We start from the raw sequence: 17,648 nt of genomic DNA on the forward strand, positions 1-17,648 counted from the left end.
CTTGGGTCTGTTCTCATTTGAAAGAAGAAGGCTAAGAGGGGATTTGAAAGAGACATACAAGATGATCAGTGGATTAGATAGGTAGACAGTGAAAGTCTTTTTCCTAAGATGATGACGTCAGCTTGTACAAGGGGGTATAACTACAAATTGAGGGGTGATAGATTTAAGACAGATGTCAGAGGCAGGTTCTTTATGCAGAGAGTGGTAAGGGCGTGGAATGCTCTACCTGCTAATGTGGTCAACTCAGCCACATTAGAGAGTTTTAAACAATCCTTAGATAAGCACATGGATGATAATGGGATAGTGTAGGGGGATGAGCTGAGAATAGTTCACAGATCGGCGCAATATCGAGGCCCGAAGGGCCTGTTCTACACTGTATTGTTCTATGTTCTATGAACTTCCTGACTCCAAGTCTGACCACCAAGTCTTTCTTCTCTATCTGGGCATATTTATGCTCTGCATGAGTCAAAGTGCTGGATGTATGCACTATTGGTGTTCCTCTGCTTGGACCACCTATGACCGTATAGAAAGGCATTGCATATCAACATCAGATCTCACTTGGGATCATAGTTTACCAACATTTTAGAGAATGATAGCTGTTTCTTCACTTGCCTGCAGGCTCTGACTTGGCTACGCAACCATTTCTAAGGCTGACCATTTTTTGATGCAGAGTTGAAGGTTGAAGGCCAGATTATGTACGAACCTTCCCTTGTAGTTCACCAGACCAAGGAAAGATCTATGCTCCGATACAGACATGGGAGCCAGGGCAACTTTGATCTCCCTCGCTTTGTCTTCCAACAGGTGTAACATGACCTTGTTGACTCTAGCACATCAGGTCACTTGGGATGCCTGGAACACACATTTTTCCCTTCTAATGCATATGCCTACCTGTGAGAAATATCTAAGGACTATGTCCAAATTCTCTAAGTGTTTCTTATTGGGCTCCTTAATGGTCTTGTTGTTAGCATGTCATCTAGATATTTGGCAACCAGGGTAGACTGTGTAAAATGTTCTCCATCATCCGTTAGAATAATTGCACAGGCTGACAGTACCCCAAATGGTAGTCTCGTATATTGGTATAAACCCTTATGGGTATTAATTGTAGCATCTAAATGCAATTATGAGAACATATGGTTCATGTCCAGCTTTGTGAAGGTCGACATGCCAGCCAGCTTTGCGTTTAAATCCTCTGTGCAAGGAATTGGGTATTTATCCAGCTGCAAAAAGCAGTTTGTCATTTGTTTAAAATCCCCCACAAAGGCAAGCTGACAAATTGGGCTTCACAATCTACACAACTGGTGCGGCTTATTCTGCAAACTGGACTGATATGATAATTCCTTCATTTTCCAACCTTCTGATTTCTGCCTCTTTTGCTTGTAAGGCAAATGGCACTGGGCAGGCTTTGCAGAATCGTGGAATTGTTTCTGGGTCAACATGTAAGGTGGCCTTTGCTCCTGTGATAGTCCCTAGATCTTCCTGAAAAATCTGTGGGTATTCAATGAAGACTTCACTCAGGCAGCTATTTTCGAATTAAAAACTGTTGAGCCAATCAAGTTGAATCTTTTTCAACAAATTTCACTCCATTAGGCTTGGGCCTGAGTCTTTTACTGCAATCAGTGATAACTGAACCTGCTGCTACTCATAAGAGACTATGACTAAAGTTGTGCCTTAATCTGTAGGGGTTCCCCCTGAAAGATTCTCAGCCTGGCTGAGGTCTTATGCAAACTTAAGGGTTGAAGACCAGAGCAAATTTTGGTAAAGACTGGTTCCACAATCTATGATACAGCCATGCTGTATCAACCTGCATTAGAACTGGGTGACCATTTAACCAGACATTTATTTTGACTGGTTCTGATTGGATGCTGGTAAGAAATTTAACCGTTTCAAACAAGTTGCAAGTGGACTTTCTGGGGTTTGCACTGTCCTGGATACCGGCCTATGAGTTCTCTTGCTCAATTCAGGCCCAGTGGGACACTTTTCCTGTCTTGGAATGAATCCTGGTATCAACTACAATGGCCTGATGGCCCATATTCTTGAGAAAATTTTAACCGTTTTGTTGATGCTTGTCTTTGTTTTGGGGTTTTGCTGTGGGCTGACCTAGAGTCCCTCTGTTCAAAATATGTCCTGAGTGAGGCTATGCAATTGCCTTCACTCAACTCAGTCAGCCTGGTGAGGGTGTCCACTTTCATTGGCATACCCTGTAACTCATATGCTCTACTTGCCACGTTTTCTAATAAAAAGCCAGTTGTACTGCCTGTTTGAAGTCCAGTTGGGCTTCAGCTAATTGGCGCTTTTGCATGATCACATCATTAATCCCACATACCACATGTTCTCTCAGCATCTCACTTAGGGTAAAACCAAAATTATGTGCCACTGCCATTTGTTTTAACCTTGTCAAAAATCCCGATATGGATTCCCCTAGTTCACGAACTGCCAAGTAAAACCAATAGCGTCTCAGAATTAGAAGAGACTTGGCTCAATCTGTCAACTCTTAAAGTTTTAGTATCTGGTGCCTCAGTGAAAGTTAAGTTTCTAATAACTGATAAAGCTGTGGGCCTAAAATCTGTCAGGAGAATAACTCCTTGCTTTTCATCTGCTCCAATGTAATTTGTCTGAAAAAATAATGCATTCCTTCCATGTGCTGGGCCCAATCTTCAGCAGGATTGAATGAGTCAACCCTCCTAACTAGCAGCATGATGCCAGAAATGCTTTCCCAATTCAAAGATGATTGTTGCGAGCGAACCTCTTCAATGGCATGTTTTTTTCTCATCGCCACTAAAATAACTCCACAAAGGCTAGTATCCTGTAACTGAGTCACCCTTTATTTACATGTGTATAGTACCTGACACTGACCCAGCTAGCCACGAGCTGGTTCCTAGACTGAATGTCCTCTGACATCCCTCTTCATATCTGTGAGCCAGGACTCCTTGATTGAGGCTGTTAACCTGGTCCAATCAGGGAACTCATATTCTATCAGATCCACTGGCTGACCTCATTTCACATCCTAAAGTCCTGACTTACTGTACGGGGTATCCCTGAACTGGTGGGTCCCTCTGACTGTGGATAGGTCTACTTCTCGAAGATTTTGAAACATGCTGCTTGCATACTGCATCTTCAATATATTTGCTGCCTAGCTGCTGGTCCATGGAGCATGTGTGAACTTGATGCAATCTTGCCTTCAACAAGATGTTCACCGCTTTGTCTGACAACTGCTATGCAGCAAGGCAGGGTGCCTAGTTATATGTCTGCACAATTGCATAGCAATGCAAGACAAGGCAGGGTTGCTGTCAGCATGCAGATAGAGCCCACTCACTGTGTGTCTATGAGACCAAGTGAAGAGCCCAGAGATACAACCTGGGCTAGTCCATGAGCTGGTTACATGTCCTTAAGTGCAATGTATGGTTGCTACAGCATGATAATAACAATTGCCAAAGTAGCCTAAGGTGCAGTATTGAAGTACAGAAGCACCCTGCATAAGATGTACCATGAGGCTTGCACATGTAAAATGCCATTGATAGTACTCATTGAACATGCACTGAAATGTTGGTGCCTGGTGTCCAACAAGGAGGTTGTTCAGAGAAAGCAGCAAGCTGAAGTAGCCAGGTCCCAACCTAGGTTTCCTTGTTTAGCTTTCACAACATCGAACTTGTTTGACAGATTTGCTAAGATGGGAGGCTGTTAACAGCCCAACTCACCTCGTCAATATACAAAGTGTTTAACAATCAATCATCCCATCAGTTGGCAATTCACCACTGCCTGTTGAGATCTCACCATGTCATTTTGGAAAAGCATGAAAGATGGTGCGAGCTTCTCCAAACATCAGGATGGTCTTCACCATGCTTGTTGCCCAATTCTGCCATACATCTTGGCATCGTCCATCTTGCTCAGACCCCTGTAAGATTCTACCCAATGTGACTAATTGCCATAAAAAATGGAGGTGGCAATAATTGAATTGTGTCACCAAATATCTTGATGTTTCTCATCTCCCTTTCTCGGCGATTCCGAAACACTCTGACTTACTCCTTTGCACTTATGAGATGTGAGATGGCGAGAGGGGGATCTTTAGTTATCTCTCACTCCATGCTGTTCTCTGGATGAGGAAAAGATAAAACCTATGGCTGAAAGTAAAGGCATCTGTTGAACCAATGGTTGATGTTCATATGGTAAGGGTGAGTATTTGTGAGAGAAATGAAATTGTATAAGCATGATTGTGAATAGCAGTGATGGGTCATTGGTGGATAGATAGATGGGGTACAAAGAACTGCATTGAGAGAGAAGGATGAGTGCACCTGCAAGTTAAATGAGCATGAGAAGTGATGTGATGACATCATCTTGAAAAGGCAGAGTGAGGGGTTTGGACAATACTCATTGCAAGATGTAGGTAATTCTGCCACTGTTCCCACCATTTCTAACTTGCTTAAGTCATTAAACAGTTAGTGTGCTGCATCCAGGACCATGGCACTGGGCTCCAGCTTGCTGTCCTTCCAGGCAATCTTTCCGCTGCAAGTTTCCTACTCCTATTAGCTTCTTAAAGCCCTTCACAGGACATCACAGGAAGCTGCCTTTGCCATCATGAATACATTTTAAACCCAATTAATCCTTCCCAATTCCAACTGTTTGAAATTGCATCTGTGAATTGGCCCTTTTAAATATTGAATTTTTCTTTATCACGCTTACTGCCATTTTTTGGATAGTGTATCCTTAATTAAATGATAATGGCATGTCTGAATTGAAAAGCTACTGACTAGAAGCACTGAACATATGTTTGAATTTCCCACAAGCTATAGGACACAGTTCCTTACAGTATGTCTCTCAATTATTATCAGTTTGTTTCTCATGCCCTTTGGAAAAGGAAAACTGCTGTCTTTCCTTAGTCTGGGCTGTATGTGAATCCAACCTCACTCCAGTTGGTTGACCCTTAAGTCCCATTAGAAGTGGCCCAGCAAGACACTTCAGGCCCTCCTTCATTGATTAATTGAGCAGTGACACAATTTTTGGAGACCTAAGCTGCCTACCTCAGCAAAGGATGGAAGTAACAGTTACTTGGGAAACTGTAACACATCAATTTCTGTAAGCACTATTTCAAGAAGAAATTCTACTCAACCATCTTACATCATCCAGAGATGGGCACTATTATAACCTTACCAGCAACATCCACAGCCTGAGAATTAATCGTGTAGTATAAATTGTGTGTTTCAAATTTGGTATTCTTGCAATTACCCTTGTCCCTTTTCAGCAATATTTCAAGTTCTGCACTATCAGGAGACTGTTTTTAAAATTAAAACCATTATCAAAGAGAAATGTTTGAATCCCAGTTTGATCCAGCGTTTTAAAAGATGAATATTTCTCATTGTGGTGAGAAATTAGATTATTTCATATGGTAAACATTGCCAGTAAATCTAAGATAGGAATATTTCATTTTCTAGGTGTGACCACCTATAATTAATTCTATTCTGATTTTTTTGAATATACTGACTTCAATTTATCTGACCAGTGTTCTTTAAAGCAGAAGCAAGTGATTCTGAAGCTTGTGCTGTTCCAGGGAGACGAGTGTTGTGCATCTAATGGTGTCTGAATTGATATTTTACATAACTGATGAAGTGTGTTACTGTGTCATGAAACATTGGGATTTGCACCTTATGTCAAATTAGTTTTAGCAGAGCATTCAGACATCTCGTGGATTTTCAGAAGTTTTGCTTGTTCTTGATTTAGTTTGTTCTTACTGTCAGAAAATTATAAATATGATCATCTTCCCTATGTTTAATAGCTACATGGTGTCAAACCATTACTTGGAATCAGCAGTAAAGGCATGGATATAGATGAAGATGATGAATTACCATCAGACAAAATCAGACCCACCTTCACTGATTACAGGAGCAGTGGTGCGATTATTGGAGAACTAAATTGCCTAACTCAGCAAAGAATGGAAGTAACCGTTACCTGTGAAACTGTAGCACAGGTCAGGACAAACTTCTTTCACTGTTAATGATAACATTTATTTATATTGCCAATTTTAAATATTTAAACTAACAAAGATTTTCAATTTGAGTGAACACACTCTTGAGCAAATGGCAACCCAAAAGGTGTTTTTGGAGTTATTTCATTCAAAAACTTGCACAATATTCTCTTCAGTAACATTATTTTTGATGTTCACATCAAGTAAAAGTGAAGTTGTTAGAGAAATTTACTGTAAAACATTTTAGGTATCTTCATTTGAAAATTAGGTGATCTTGAAGTTAGTACCTTTACAGGAAATGAAACTACTTTCCTCCAGTCTTTTCTGACATCTTAAATGCTAGCAAGGTTTTCTAGATCTGCCAGTAAGATTTTCTAGATCGGTTGTTTCTAGAAACATAGTAAATACATTGTTTCTTAATCTTCAGAAGAAATAAGAGTCCTAGGAAGACTTCACAATGTTGACCATGAGTGAGATTTTCAGCTTCAGCAGTTTGCTGCATGGGTTTTCCATCCATTTAAGTAAATACCGTAGTTGTGGGCATGTTCACTGCAGAACAAAAGACACAATACCCATCATGTGCAAGACAGACATAGTTTACAAGATTCCATGCAAAAACTGCATGAAACACTATATAGGATAAACAGGCTGACAATTAGCAATCCACATCCATGAACATCAACTAGTCACTAAATGCTACAACCAACTGTCCCTGGTAGACATACACACAGATGACAAGGACCACAAATTCGACTGGACAACATGATAATAGGAGAAAGTGAGGTCTGCAGATGCTGGAGATCAAAGTTGAAACTTTATTGCTGGAACAGCACAGCAGGTCAGGCAGCATCCAGGGAACAGGAGATTCGACGTTTCGGGCACAGGCCACTAAACGCTGTCCCTGGTAGCCATACACACAGATGACAAGGACCACAAATTTGACTGGGACAACACAATGATAATAAGGCAAGCTAAACAGAGGACAGACGGAGAATTTCCAGAGGCATGGCACTCATCCACGGACTCCATTAATAAACACATTCACCCAGGCCTAGTATACCGACCACAGCAATGAACAACTGGAACTGACACCAGAACCAGCAGAAATGAAACTAAATAAATTCCAGAAGACACAGTACAGCAGCGCTTCACAGCGCTTCCTGAAGAAGGGCCTGTGCCCGAAACGTCGAATCTCCTGTTCCCTGGATGCTGCCTGACCTGCTGTGCTGTTCCAGCAATAAAGTTTCAACATGATAATAGGACAAGCCTAAACGGAGGACAACCAGCACATTTCTCGAGGCATGGCAGTCATCCACGGACTCCATCAAAAAACACATTGACCTAGACCTAGTATACCAATTACTGCAATGAACAACTGGAACCAGCAAACGGAAGCAGCAGGAACGAAACCAAATAAATTCCAGAAGACACAGTATAGCAGCGCTTCACAGGAGGCTCCAAAGCACTGAGAATGTCACCATCCCAGCTTGCGAACATACCTACACTACGGCAACTGACACCCGAGCTACAAATCTTTCCGCAAACCTTAAATTTAAGTAACTAAATAAAAGCTCGCAGGTGGGCAAGTACAGAAGTGAGAAATCTTGCTCAGGTCTCAATATCTAATGTTCAAAGGAAACTATTTTATTAATTACAAGAGAATGATAAGTTTATCATTCTTTGTTTGACATCTATGGTCCCACAGAATTCCGGGTATTGGAACATAAGAAATAGGAACAGCATTAGACCATATGGCCCCTCAAACTTGCTCCATCTTTAATATGATCATGGCTGATTAACATCAACTATACTTTCCCTCCTTATCCCCAGATCTCTTGATTTCCTTAGTGTCAAAAATCTATTTATCTCAGCCTTGAATGTCCTCAATAATGGAGCATCCACAAAGCTTTAGGGTAGAGAATTCTCAAAGATTCATAATACTCTGCATGAACAAATCTCTCTTCATCTCAGTCAAAATGATTGATGTCTTATCCTGATACCACGCTTTATATTTTAGATTCCCACATTAGAAGAAACCTCTTGGTGTCTATCCTGCCAAGACCCCTTGGAATCTTATATTCTTTGATGAAATCATCTTTCATTCTTCTAAACTCCAATGTGTAGAAGAGTAATTTACTCAGCCTCTCATCACAAAACAATCCCTTGAACACAGGAACCAAACTAGTGAACTTTCCTTATATTGCCTCCATGACAGATATATTGTTTTTTAGATATGGAGAACAAACCTCTGCACAATGCTCATGTTCTCTTATTACCAAAGTTGTATACATTTATATTGTTACCGTAAATACGTTGCCTGCAAGTGCAGGTTAGAGGCTAGGAATTCTGCAGCAAACATGCTATCTCCTCAGAATGTCTGTCCACTATCTACATGCATATCTGGAGCATGATGGAATACTCTTTACTTAACTGAATGAGTGCAGTTCCAGCATCACTCAGTGAACTCTGCACCATCAAGACAAAGAGTTGGTTAAAGTATCATGGAATTTCTAACAGGACTGTGAAGGAAGCTCAGCATTACCTTCATAAGGACACTTATGGATAGGCAACAAATGAATTCAGATATGAACTGTATCAGTACAAACAGATGACCAGACATCTGGTATTCCATCTTCCTCTGATATGCATGTTTGGCTAAGCTCCAAGAATTACAAATAGATTAGCTAGGGGTTATGTTTGTACAAAGTAAAGTGTAGTGTTTACTTTCTTTAATTATCATCATTTTGAGGATAAAATAAATTATTCTTTCTATGATTTGTTTTATCAATATCTATATGTTTATATGGATCAGATTAAGAGGTGTCAATTGGGTAAAACTACTGTTAGTGATTCTAATGGGTCTCTCTGAATGAACTTTTTGGAGGGCTATAGAGCAGTTTTTATTCCGACTAGAATTCTGAATGGGTATTATTTTCATCATAATTTCAATGATTGCCGTTGTTATAATATGGTCTGTATGGCAGATTGGTTCTGTGCTTCCTGAGTAAATGGGCATGGAGCCCTTAAGGCATTGGGAGTGGGTAGGGGTTGAAGAGAGTGTATGGCAGCGGGAGGGAGAGGAGGTCGAGGGGGTGATGGCAAGAGAGACAAAATGCTTTAAATATAATCCAGATGAAGTTTGAAAGATCAAAGGCTAGCATTCTAACTAGCCCACCTTGGCACTCACCCACCTTATTACTGTCTAACATCTACTTCCCCAGGGTCGGCCAATCTGACTGTGTCTCCCAAACCACCCTCCCAGAATCATGATTGCTCTTAACTGGACCTTTTAAACCATTTGTCCAGTCAGTAAATATCCCAAATCGAGCCTTCTGCCTCGCTGGCAAACCACCTGCTTCAAAAGGGAGAAAATTACATTGCACTTTATATCTCTCAACATCCATCAAATTGGGACCTCCTAATAGCTTTTGATCATCCTGAGGGAGTGAGTTAATTTAAGTTTTAAAAACACCATACTTTGTCTACTTCTAAAATACCCTGGATTGTCTGGTCAGAACACTCACTCTGAGTGTTCGATATTTTAGCAATAGATTTACCCAGATACAGTACATACAAATGAACCTAAAGTAGACGTAAACCATTTGACCTCTCGAGCCTATTTTCCATGACTGATTTGTTTGCACTTCAATTTCCATATTCCCCTCTAGCCCCAATAACATTTTGACTCCATTAACTGTTATCAGCACCAGGAATTTCTGAAAGTTCTGGCAATGGCCATTACTTCTGCCTGTAGTGGATGGACAATATAACCAGTGGAGCGCCATCGGAAATTGATATTTGGTAATGAGATGCATTTGGAAAGCTAGCATGAGAAAGCTCACAAAAGCTTACAGAGGGAAACCATGAAACTCAACAAAATTGTCACTTAGTCAATTTCTAGTGGGATTCAACCCATCATTTCTCCACATTCACCCAGGTGAACTCCCAAGGCGAAAGATGAGGTGTTCTTCCTCCATTCTGCCCTTTCCCCACCTTATCTCAGATCTAACCCTCCGAATTGGTATGGCCCTCTTGTTCTACCTGTCCATCTTCCTTCCCACCTATCTTCTCCACCCTCCCCTCTGACCTATCAGCATCACCCTCCACCTTTATCTACCTTTCGCCTTCCTAGCTACCTTCTTCCCAGGCCCACACCCCTCCTATTTATCTTTCAGCCCCCTTGCCCCACCCCACATCCCTGATGAAGGGATTATGCTCAAAATGTCAACTCTCCTGCTGCTCAGCTGCCTGACCTGCTGTGCTTTTCCAGCGCCACACTTTTGACTCATACAATCTATAGTCAGTTTCTAAAGCAGTCCATTTGTGTTCCCCAGGAAGGTTTGTCACAGAAGAAGTAACTGCAAATTTTCTTAATTTGCTACTATCCACTTGATGCTAGTATTCCCACAATTCTGTGAGATAATGAGCTCTGGGAATTTGATTCAGCAATAGTGTTGCTGTATGTTCTAATTAATTTGTCATTATGACTTAGCTCATAGAATTGAAGTCATACAAACACTGCACTGACTACATCCCTAAACATTGTTGCCTGTTCTGATATAAAATTAGTGGAAGTATGAATAGAAAAGGAACAGAAAAAGAGCATTTTAAACTACCAAATTTAATTCTGAATACAGGCAGCCCCGGGTTACAAATGGGTTCTGTTCTTGAGTATATTCATAAGTCAGTTTATATGTAAGTCGGGTCACAATATGATACAATTCAGTAGCAAAAGAAAGCCGCTCATAAGTATGCACCAATGTTCGCCTATCAGATCTTCAAAATTAGTATTAATATTGGATCTCATTCATTAGGTCAAGCATTCGTAAGTCAGACATTTGTAAATCAGGACCTCCTGTATTATTATTGCATGAAACCAACAGCCCATCCCTCATGCCATCCCTATTACAGTCATGTAGACACCAAAATTGGTGAACAGCAAATATGTCATACAAATACTTTTATATAGTCCTTTGTGTACCTATATTTTTAAAAATTTATGATTTAATTATAGCTAGTGCAGAGTATTTCTTCTTGCGACTTCTGCCATGTTCTTGAGCAAATCAGGTACTGTATTTACAAAAAGATAAAACAGACAGAAATAGAATTGGTGTTGATTAAAATCAATGCAATCTGTCGTATTAAAATGTTGGAATTAAAGAACCGTTTTCAGTGGTCTCAGTTCCTTTGATTTATTATTCGACACAAAATTGAAAAGATAACAATGAAATTGACAGTTAAGATTATATACTATTCACTTTGTTCTAGTAGTAGACCTAGTTCTCAGAAAAACAACAGAAAATTTTTCTTTGTTCCAATACTTTCGTCATGTTATTTCTTTTTTTTCCCCTTTTCAGACTTGTTACATCTCAATTGATGACCTCTTTGAAGCTTTTGATGTCTTTTCTGAATTTCCTTCTCTTGAGTATAAAATCTGGCGAGCACTAGGGATTCGCATTGCTATTACAATCATGATGGAAGATATAACATATCAGGTAATTATGTTCTTGTTGCTGGTATTGTAAGGTAAATTTTCAGATACTGCATCTTCGGCAAGGAACTTCCCTTAAAAGGAAAATGAGAGCTGGAGCAATGAAATTAGCATTCATTTTCTAATCTTGCTGCCTTACATGTATAGAGACAAAAATCTGCAGATGCTGGAAACCAAAGTGGACAGGCAGGATGCTGGAAGAAAGCACCAGTTGGTGTAGAAGGGTGTAACCCTTCTTCAGGACTGGGGGTGGGTGTGGGGGGAGCTGCAGATAACGGGGGAGGCAGAGGCAGGGTGGTGAAGTGGGGATAGAAGAAAACAGAAGATACAAGCTGGTTGGTCAATGGGGGGAGTGGATCTGGTTGGTGGCAGGGAGCTATGGCAGTGAGGGGGAGGGGCTGGGAAGGGAGTCAGGGGATGGGGAGGGAGGTTTGAAATTGGAGAACTCAAGGCTGTAGGGTGCCCAGGCGGAAGATGAGATGTTGTTCCTCCAATAGACGTAATGGTTTGGTTTTGCAATGGAGGAGGCCAAGGATGGTCATGTTGGAAAGGCAGTGGTTGGGGGAATTGAAATGGGCACTAACTGGGACGTCCGGTCGGCCCCTATGGATCCAGCTGCGATGCTCAGTGAGCCGTTCCCCAAGTTTACATACAGTCTGCCAGATGTAGAGAAGACCACATTGGGAGCACCTGATGCAATAAACTAGGTTGGAAGAGAGGCAGGTGAACCTCTGTCTCACCTGGAAGGACTGTTTGGGGTCCTGGAGGGAGGTATGGGGAGTTGGTGTACTGGCAGGTTTTGCATTTTTCTGGTGCAAGAGAAGGTACCTGGGGGTTCATTGGAGAGGTGGTGTGAACCAAGGACTGCCAGAGGGAATGGTCCTTGCAGAAGGCTGAGAGGGGTGGGGAGGGGACGATGTTGGCGGAAGTGTTTGAAGATGATGCATTGGATATGGAGACTAGTGAGGATGAGGGAGTCTCTGTCCTTATTGTGTTGGGGGTGGAGGGCTTGGAGTGGTGGAACGGGGAATGAGGGTGGTGTGGTGGAGGGCTATCTGGATGATGGAGGGAGGAAAAACGCGTTTCTCAAAATAGATGGACATCTGGGATGTTCACGAGTGGAATGTCTCCTCATCCAAGCAGATGCGGCAGAGGTGGAGGAGTTGGGAGAAAGGGATGGAGTTTTTGCAGGATACTGGGTGGGAGGAGGTGTAGTCCAGGTAGTTATGGAAGTCTGTAGGTTTTTTAATAGACATCCGTCTGGAGACTGTCGCCGGAGATGGAAATAGTGAGGTCGAGAAAGGGGAGGGAGGTGTCCAAGATGGTATAAGTGAATTTGAGGGCAGGATGGAAGTTGTGGGCAGTGTCGATGAACTGCTCCATTTCCCCTGGGTGTAGGATGCTGCACCAATGCAGTCATCGATGTTTTAGCAGAAAAATTGGGGTACAGTACCTGTGTAGGTGCTGAAGATATGGCCTTCAAAGAAGCAGGCGTAGCTGGGGCCCATCTGGGTATCCATGGCCACCCCCTTGATTTGGAAGAAATGGGAGGTGTTGAAGGAAAAGTTATTGAGGGTGGGGACCGGTTTGGCAATGCAGAGGCAAACCCGCTGACAAAGGCGGGGCGGTGGCAATCTGGATGACGGACCTCTATGTCACAGAGGCCCAATACCAACTCTCCGCCACCACATCCTACCTCCCCCTTGCCACAATCTCACCAGGACCTATCATGCCCAAATCCAAGACACCGTCAGTGTCCTTATTGCCTTTGGTGATCTCCCCTCCACTGCCTCCAAATGTACAGTCCACCAAACTGCTGGTTCCACCTGCTCGCCAAGATCCACAAGCCCAGTTACCCTGGCCGACCCATTGTCTCGGCATGCTCCCATCCTACCAAACTCATCTCGTCCTATCTCAACTCCAGCGTCTCCCTCTTAGTTCAGGCATTTCCCACCTATATCCGTGACAAGATTGGGTTGGAATATCTGGTCAGCATGACAGGTTGGACCGAAGGGTCTGTTTCTGTGCTGTACATCTCTATGACTCTGAATAGTTTACAAGAGTTCCCGATCATACATTACTGTCAGCTTGGCTCAGCTGGTAGCATGTTAATCTCTCACCCTGTAGGTCATTAGTTCAATAGCAACAGCAAAAGAACGAGGCCATCTGGTGTGTTCTTCTTTAAAGACCGCAATTTCCCTTCCCACATTGTTGAAGATGCCCTCCAACGCATCTCATCCACGTCCCATACCTCCGCCCTCAAACCCCACCCCTCCAACCGCAACAAGGGCAGAATTCCCTGGTCCGCACCTTCCACCCTACCAACCTTTGCATAAACCGCATCATCCGCTGACATTTCCGCCACCTCCAAACAGGCCCCACCACCAGGGATATATTTCCCTCCCCACCCCTTTCCGCGTTTCGCAAAGACTGTTCCCTCCGTGACTACCTGGTCAGGTCCACACACCCCAACAACCCACCCTCCCCTCCTTGCACCTTCCCCTGCCACTGCAGGAATTGTAAAACCTGCGCCCACACCTCCCCCCCTCCACTCCATCCAGGGCTTCAAAGGAGCCTTCCACATCCATCAAAGTTTCACCTGCACCTCCACCAATGTCATTTATTGTACCCGTTGCTCAAAATGTGGTCTCCTTTACATTGGGGAGACTGGATGTCTTCTTGCAAGCGCTTTAGGGAACATATCTGGGACACCCGCACCCATCAACCCCACCACCCCATGGCCCAACATTTCAACTCCCCCTCCCACTCTGCCAAGGACATGCAGGTCCTGGGCCTCCTCCACCGCCACTCCTTTACCACCTGACGCCTGGAGCAAAAACGCCTCCTCTTCCGCCTCGGGAACACTTCAACCCCAGGGCATCAATGTGGACTTCACCAGTTTCCTCATTTCCTCTCGCCCCACCTTACCCCAGTTCCAAACTTCCAGCTCAACACCATCCTCATGACCTGTCCTACCTGCCAATCTTCCTTCCCACCCATCCGCTCCACCCTCCTCTCTGACCTATCACCTTCATCCCCACCTCCATCCACCTATTGTACTCCTGGTTACCTTCACACCAGCCCCACCCCCCCCCCCCCCCCCCCCCCCCCTCCCATTTATCTTTCCACCCCGGAGGCTCCCTGCCTTCATTCCTGATGAAGGGCATTTGCCCGAAACATCGATTTTCCTGCTCCTCGGATGCTGCCTGACTTGTTGTGCTTTTCCAGCACCACTCTAATCTCGACTCTGATCTCCAGCAACTGCAGTCCTCACTTTTGCCTTTTTGAAAGTTCTTGCCTAATACCGTCAAAATTGGCCTTTCTCCAATTTAGAACTTCAACTTTTAGATCTGGTCTATCTTTTTCCATCACTATTTTAAAACTAATAGAATTATGGTCTCTGGCCCCAAAGTGCTCCCGCACTGACACCTCAGTTACCTACCCTGCCTTATTTCCCAAGAGTAGATCAGGTTTTGCACCTTCTCTAGTGGGTACATCCACATACTGAATCAGAAACTTTTCTTGTGCACACTTAACAAATTCCTCTCCATCTGAACCCTTAACGCTATGGCATTCCCTGTTTATGTTTGGAAAGTTAAGATCTTGTACCATAACCACCCTATTATTCTTACAGGTAACTGAGATCTCCTTACAAATTTGTTTCTCAATTTCCCTCTGACTATTATGGAGTCTATAATACAATCCCAGTAAGGTGATCATCCCTTTCTTATTTCGCAGTTCCACCCAAATAACTTCCCTAGATATATTTCTGGAAATATCCTCCTTCAATACAGCTGTAATACTATCCCTTATCAAAAACGCCTCTCCCTCTCCTCTCTTGCCTCCCTTTCTGTCCTTCCTGTAGCATTTGTATCCTGGAACATTAAGCTGCCTGTCCTGTCCATCCTGAGCCATTTTTCTATAATTGCTATGATAATCCCAGTCGCATGTTCCTAACCATGCCCTGAGTTCATCTGCCTTCCCTGTTAGGCCTCTTGCATTGAAATAAATGCAGTTTAATTTATCGGTCTTACCTTGTTCTCTGCTTTGTCCCTGCCTGCCCTGACTGTTTGGCTCGCCTTTGTTCTCAACTGTACCAGTCTCAGATTGATCTCTTTCCTCACTATCTCCCTGGGCTCCTCCCTGACCTTACTGGTTTAAATCCTCACTCGCAGCTCTAGCAAAGCTCCCTGCCTTTATATTAGTCCCCTTTCAATTTAGGTGCAATTTGTCCTTCTTGTACAGGTCACTTCTACCCCAAAAGAGCTTCCAATTATCCAAAAATGTGAATCCTTCTCCCGTTCACCAGCTCCTCAGCTATGCATTCGTCTGCTCTATCCTCCTATTCCTGCCCTCGTAGCACCGGGAGTAATCCAGATATTACTACTCTCGAGGACCTCCTTTTTGAATTCCTACTTAACTCTCTGTAATCTCCCTTCAGAATCTCAACCTTTTCCCTTCCTATGTCGTTGATTCTAATGTGTACAATGACCTCCTGCTGTCGATCTCCCCCTTGAGAACATTCTGCACCTTCTTTGAGATCCTTGAGCCTGGCACCAGGGAAGCAACACAACATTCTGATTTTTCGCTGCTGGCCACAGAAACATCTGTCTGTACCTCAGACCAGAGAGTCCCCTACATAATCGATCTCTTGAAACCCGACATACCCCTCATTGTGTTAGAGCCAGTCTCAACACCAAAAACTTGGCTGTTCATGCTACGTTCCCCTGAGAATCCATCACTCCCTACATTTTCCAAAATAGCATACTTGTTTGAAATGGGGATAGCCACAGAAGACTCCTGCACTAACTGCCTACCTCTCTTACCTTTCCTGGAGTTAACCAATCTATGTGACTGTATCTGCGACTTTTCCCTCTTCCTATAACTGCCATCCATCACCTCCCCTTGCACTTGTAAATTCTTCATTGCCTCTAACTGTCTCCCCAACGATCCATTCGATCTGATGGGATTCACAACCAAAGGCATTTATTGCAGATATAATCCTCAGTAACTCGTAAACTCTCCCTAAACTCCCACTTCAGACAAGAAGAGCATATCACTCTACTAAAGGTCACTTTTGCTTCTTTCAATCTCCAGACCCAGAAAATAGCTCTGTCTTATTCCTTCACAAAACACTGCTCCAGGTTAAATTAATGCTTATGGCTTATATTTTAAGTTTAATCAAGAGACATATCTCAGTAAAACATGTAATCAAGGAAGAACCCACTCTACACACTACTGCTGATATACTGTAAGGCCATGCTTAAAATATTCACTTCTCTGTTTCTATGATGTGACCTCTCCCAAACAGGTTCCTCCAAGATCAGTTGTGAATTTCACTGTTTCTTAATTTTCCCACACGCACTCTAATGTCCAACAATACATGAATTCAAACAGCAAAGGCAGTAACTGTGCAGGTTCACTGCTGTGTCAATTAGCAGTGTAGGTTTCATTCTCTGTCTCTCTCTCTCTCTCCTGCACTGATTCACCACGTGCTTCCTTTGTCTGTTCTTCTCCCTTTCAAAAGTGCTGTTGTTTTAACTTTTTTTTCGAAAGTTCCAAAACAATGCAACAGCATGTAGAACAGTAATTGCTACTCCTGGAATTTGAAGAAATCGCTTCCAACACCTAAAATACTTCAAAAAAGGAGCAGCTGTTACAGCCAGAAATTTTTCCCATCGTCCATCTTTATTTGAAATATTAGCCTTTAGCTGTTTCAAAATGAAAAAAGACATTGAAATTGATTTTTTAAAAATACTTGAAAAATGTTTCTTTACAAAATTTGAAAGTTCCAAAAATATGAAAATATAGCATCATAACAGCAAAAACAACAATAAACCAACTACTATACTACTCAACAAAAAAATCAACACTACACTTATAACAAATCAATAAATAAATAAATAACGCTGCTCACCACAACAAGCCCATAGCTGTCAACCTTCCAGAACATCAATTATTAAACCCACATTTGTTCGAAATTCTTCCTCTCCTGGTATTAAGTTTACCGGACCAAACCATCATGGCTAAACAAAAGCCCTAATCAAAATGGCGGACAAATCTGTTTCCAAAGAATTCAAAAGGGCTGCCATGTCTTATAAACATTGTCTGTTTTCTGGTGCACCATATTTATAAGAAAGTTTAATGGAATGTGTTCCATAATGAACTTATGCCACTCTGACAGACCCGGCAGGTCGGGGG

At 42.7% G+C, this 17,648-nt stretch overlaps 1 protein-coding gene across 1 annotated transcript in view; it reads left to right on the forward strand.

The window, feature by feature from the left end:
• Window positions 1-17,648, forward strand: part of LOC122558097 (sperm-specific sodium:proton exchanger-like) — a 130,103-nt gene that overhangs the window by 78,684 nt on the left and 33,771 nt on the right. Inside the window, exons 4-5 of the mRNA XM_043706417.2 lie at window positions 5,768-5,959; window positions 11,314-11,451. Of these exons, the coding sequence (XP_043562352.2) occupies window positions 5,768-5,959; window positions 11,314-11,451 (330 nt within the window). The remainder of the gene's footprint in view (window positions 1-5,767; window positions 5,960-11,313; window positions 11,452-17,648) is intronic.

This window comes from Chiloscyllium plagiosum, unplaced genomic scaffold, assembly GCF_037043375.1.
Source record: "Chiloscyllium plagiosum isolate Xiang-an unplaced genomic scaffold, Cpla_swu_hap1 HiC_scaffold_18, whole genome shotgun sequence".
In the NCBI taxonomy this organism is placed as follows: Eukaryota; Metazoa; Chordata; class Chondrichthyes; order Orectolobiformes; family Hemiscylliidae; genus Chiloscyllium; species Chiloscyllium plagiosum.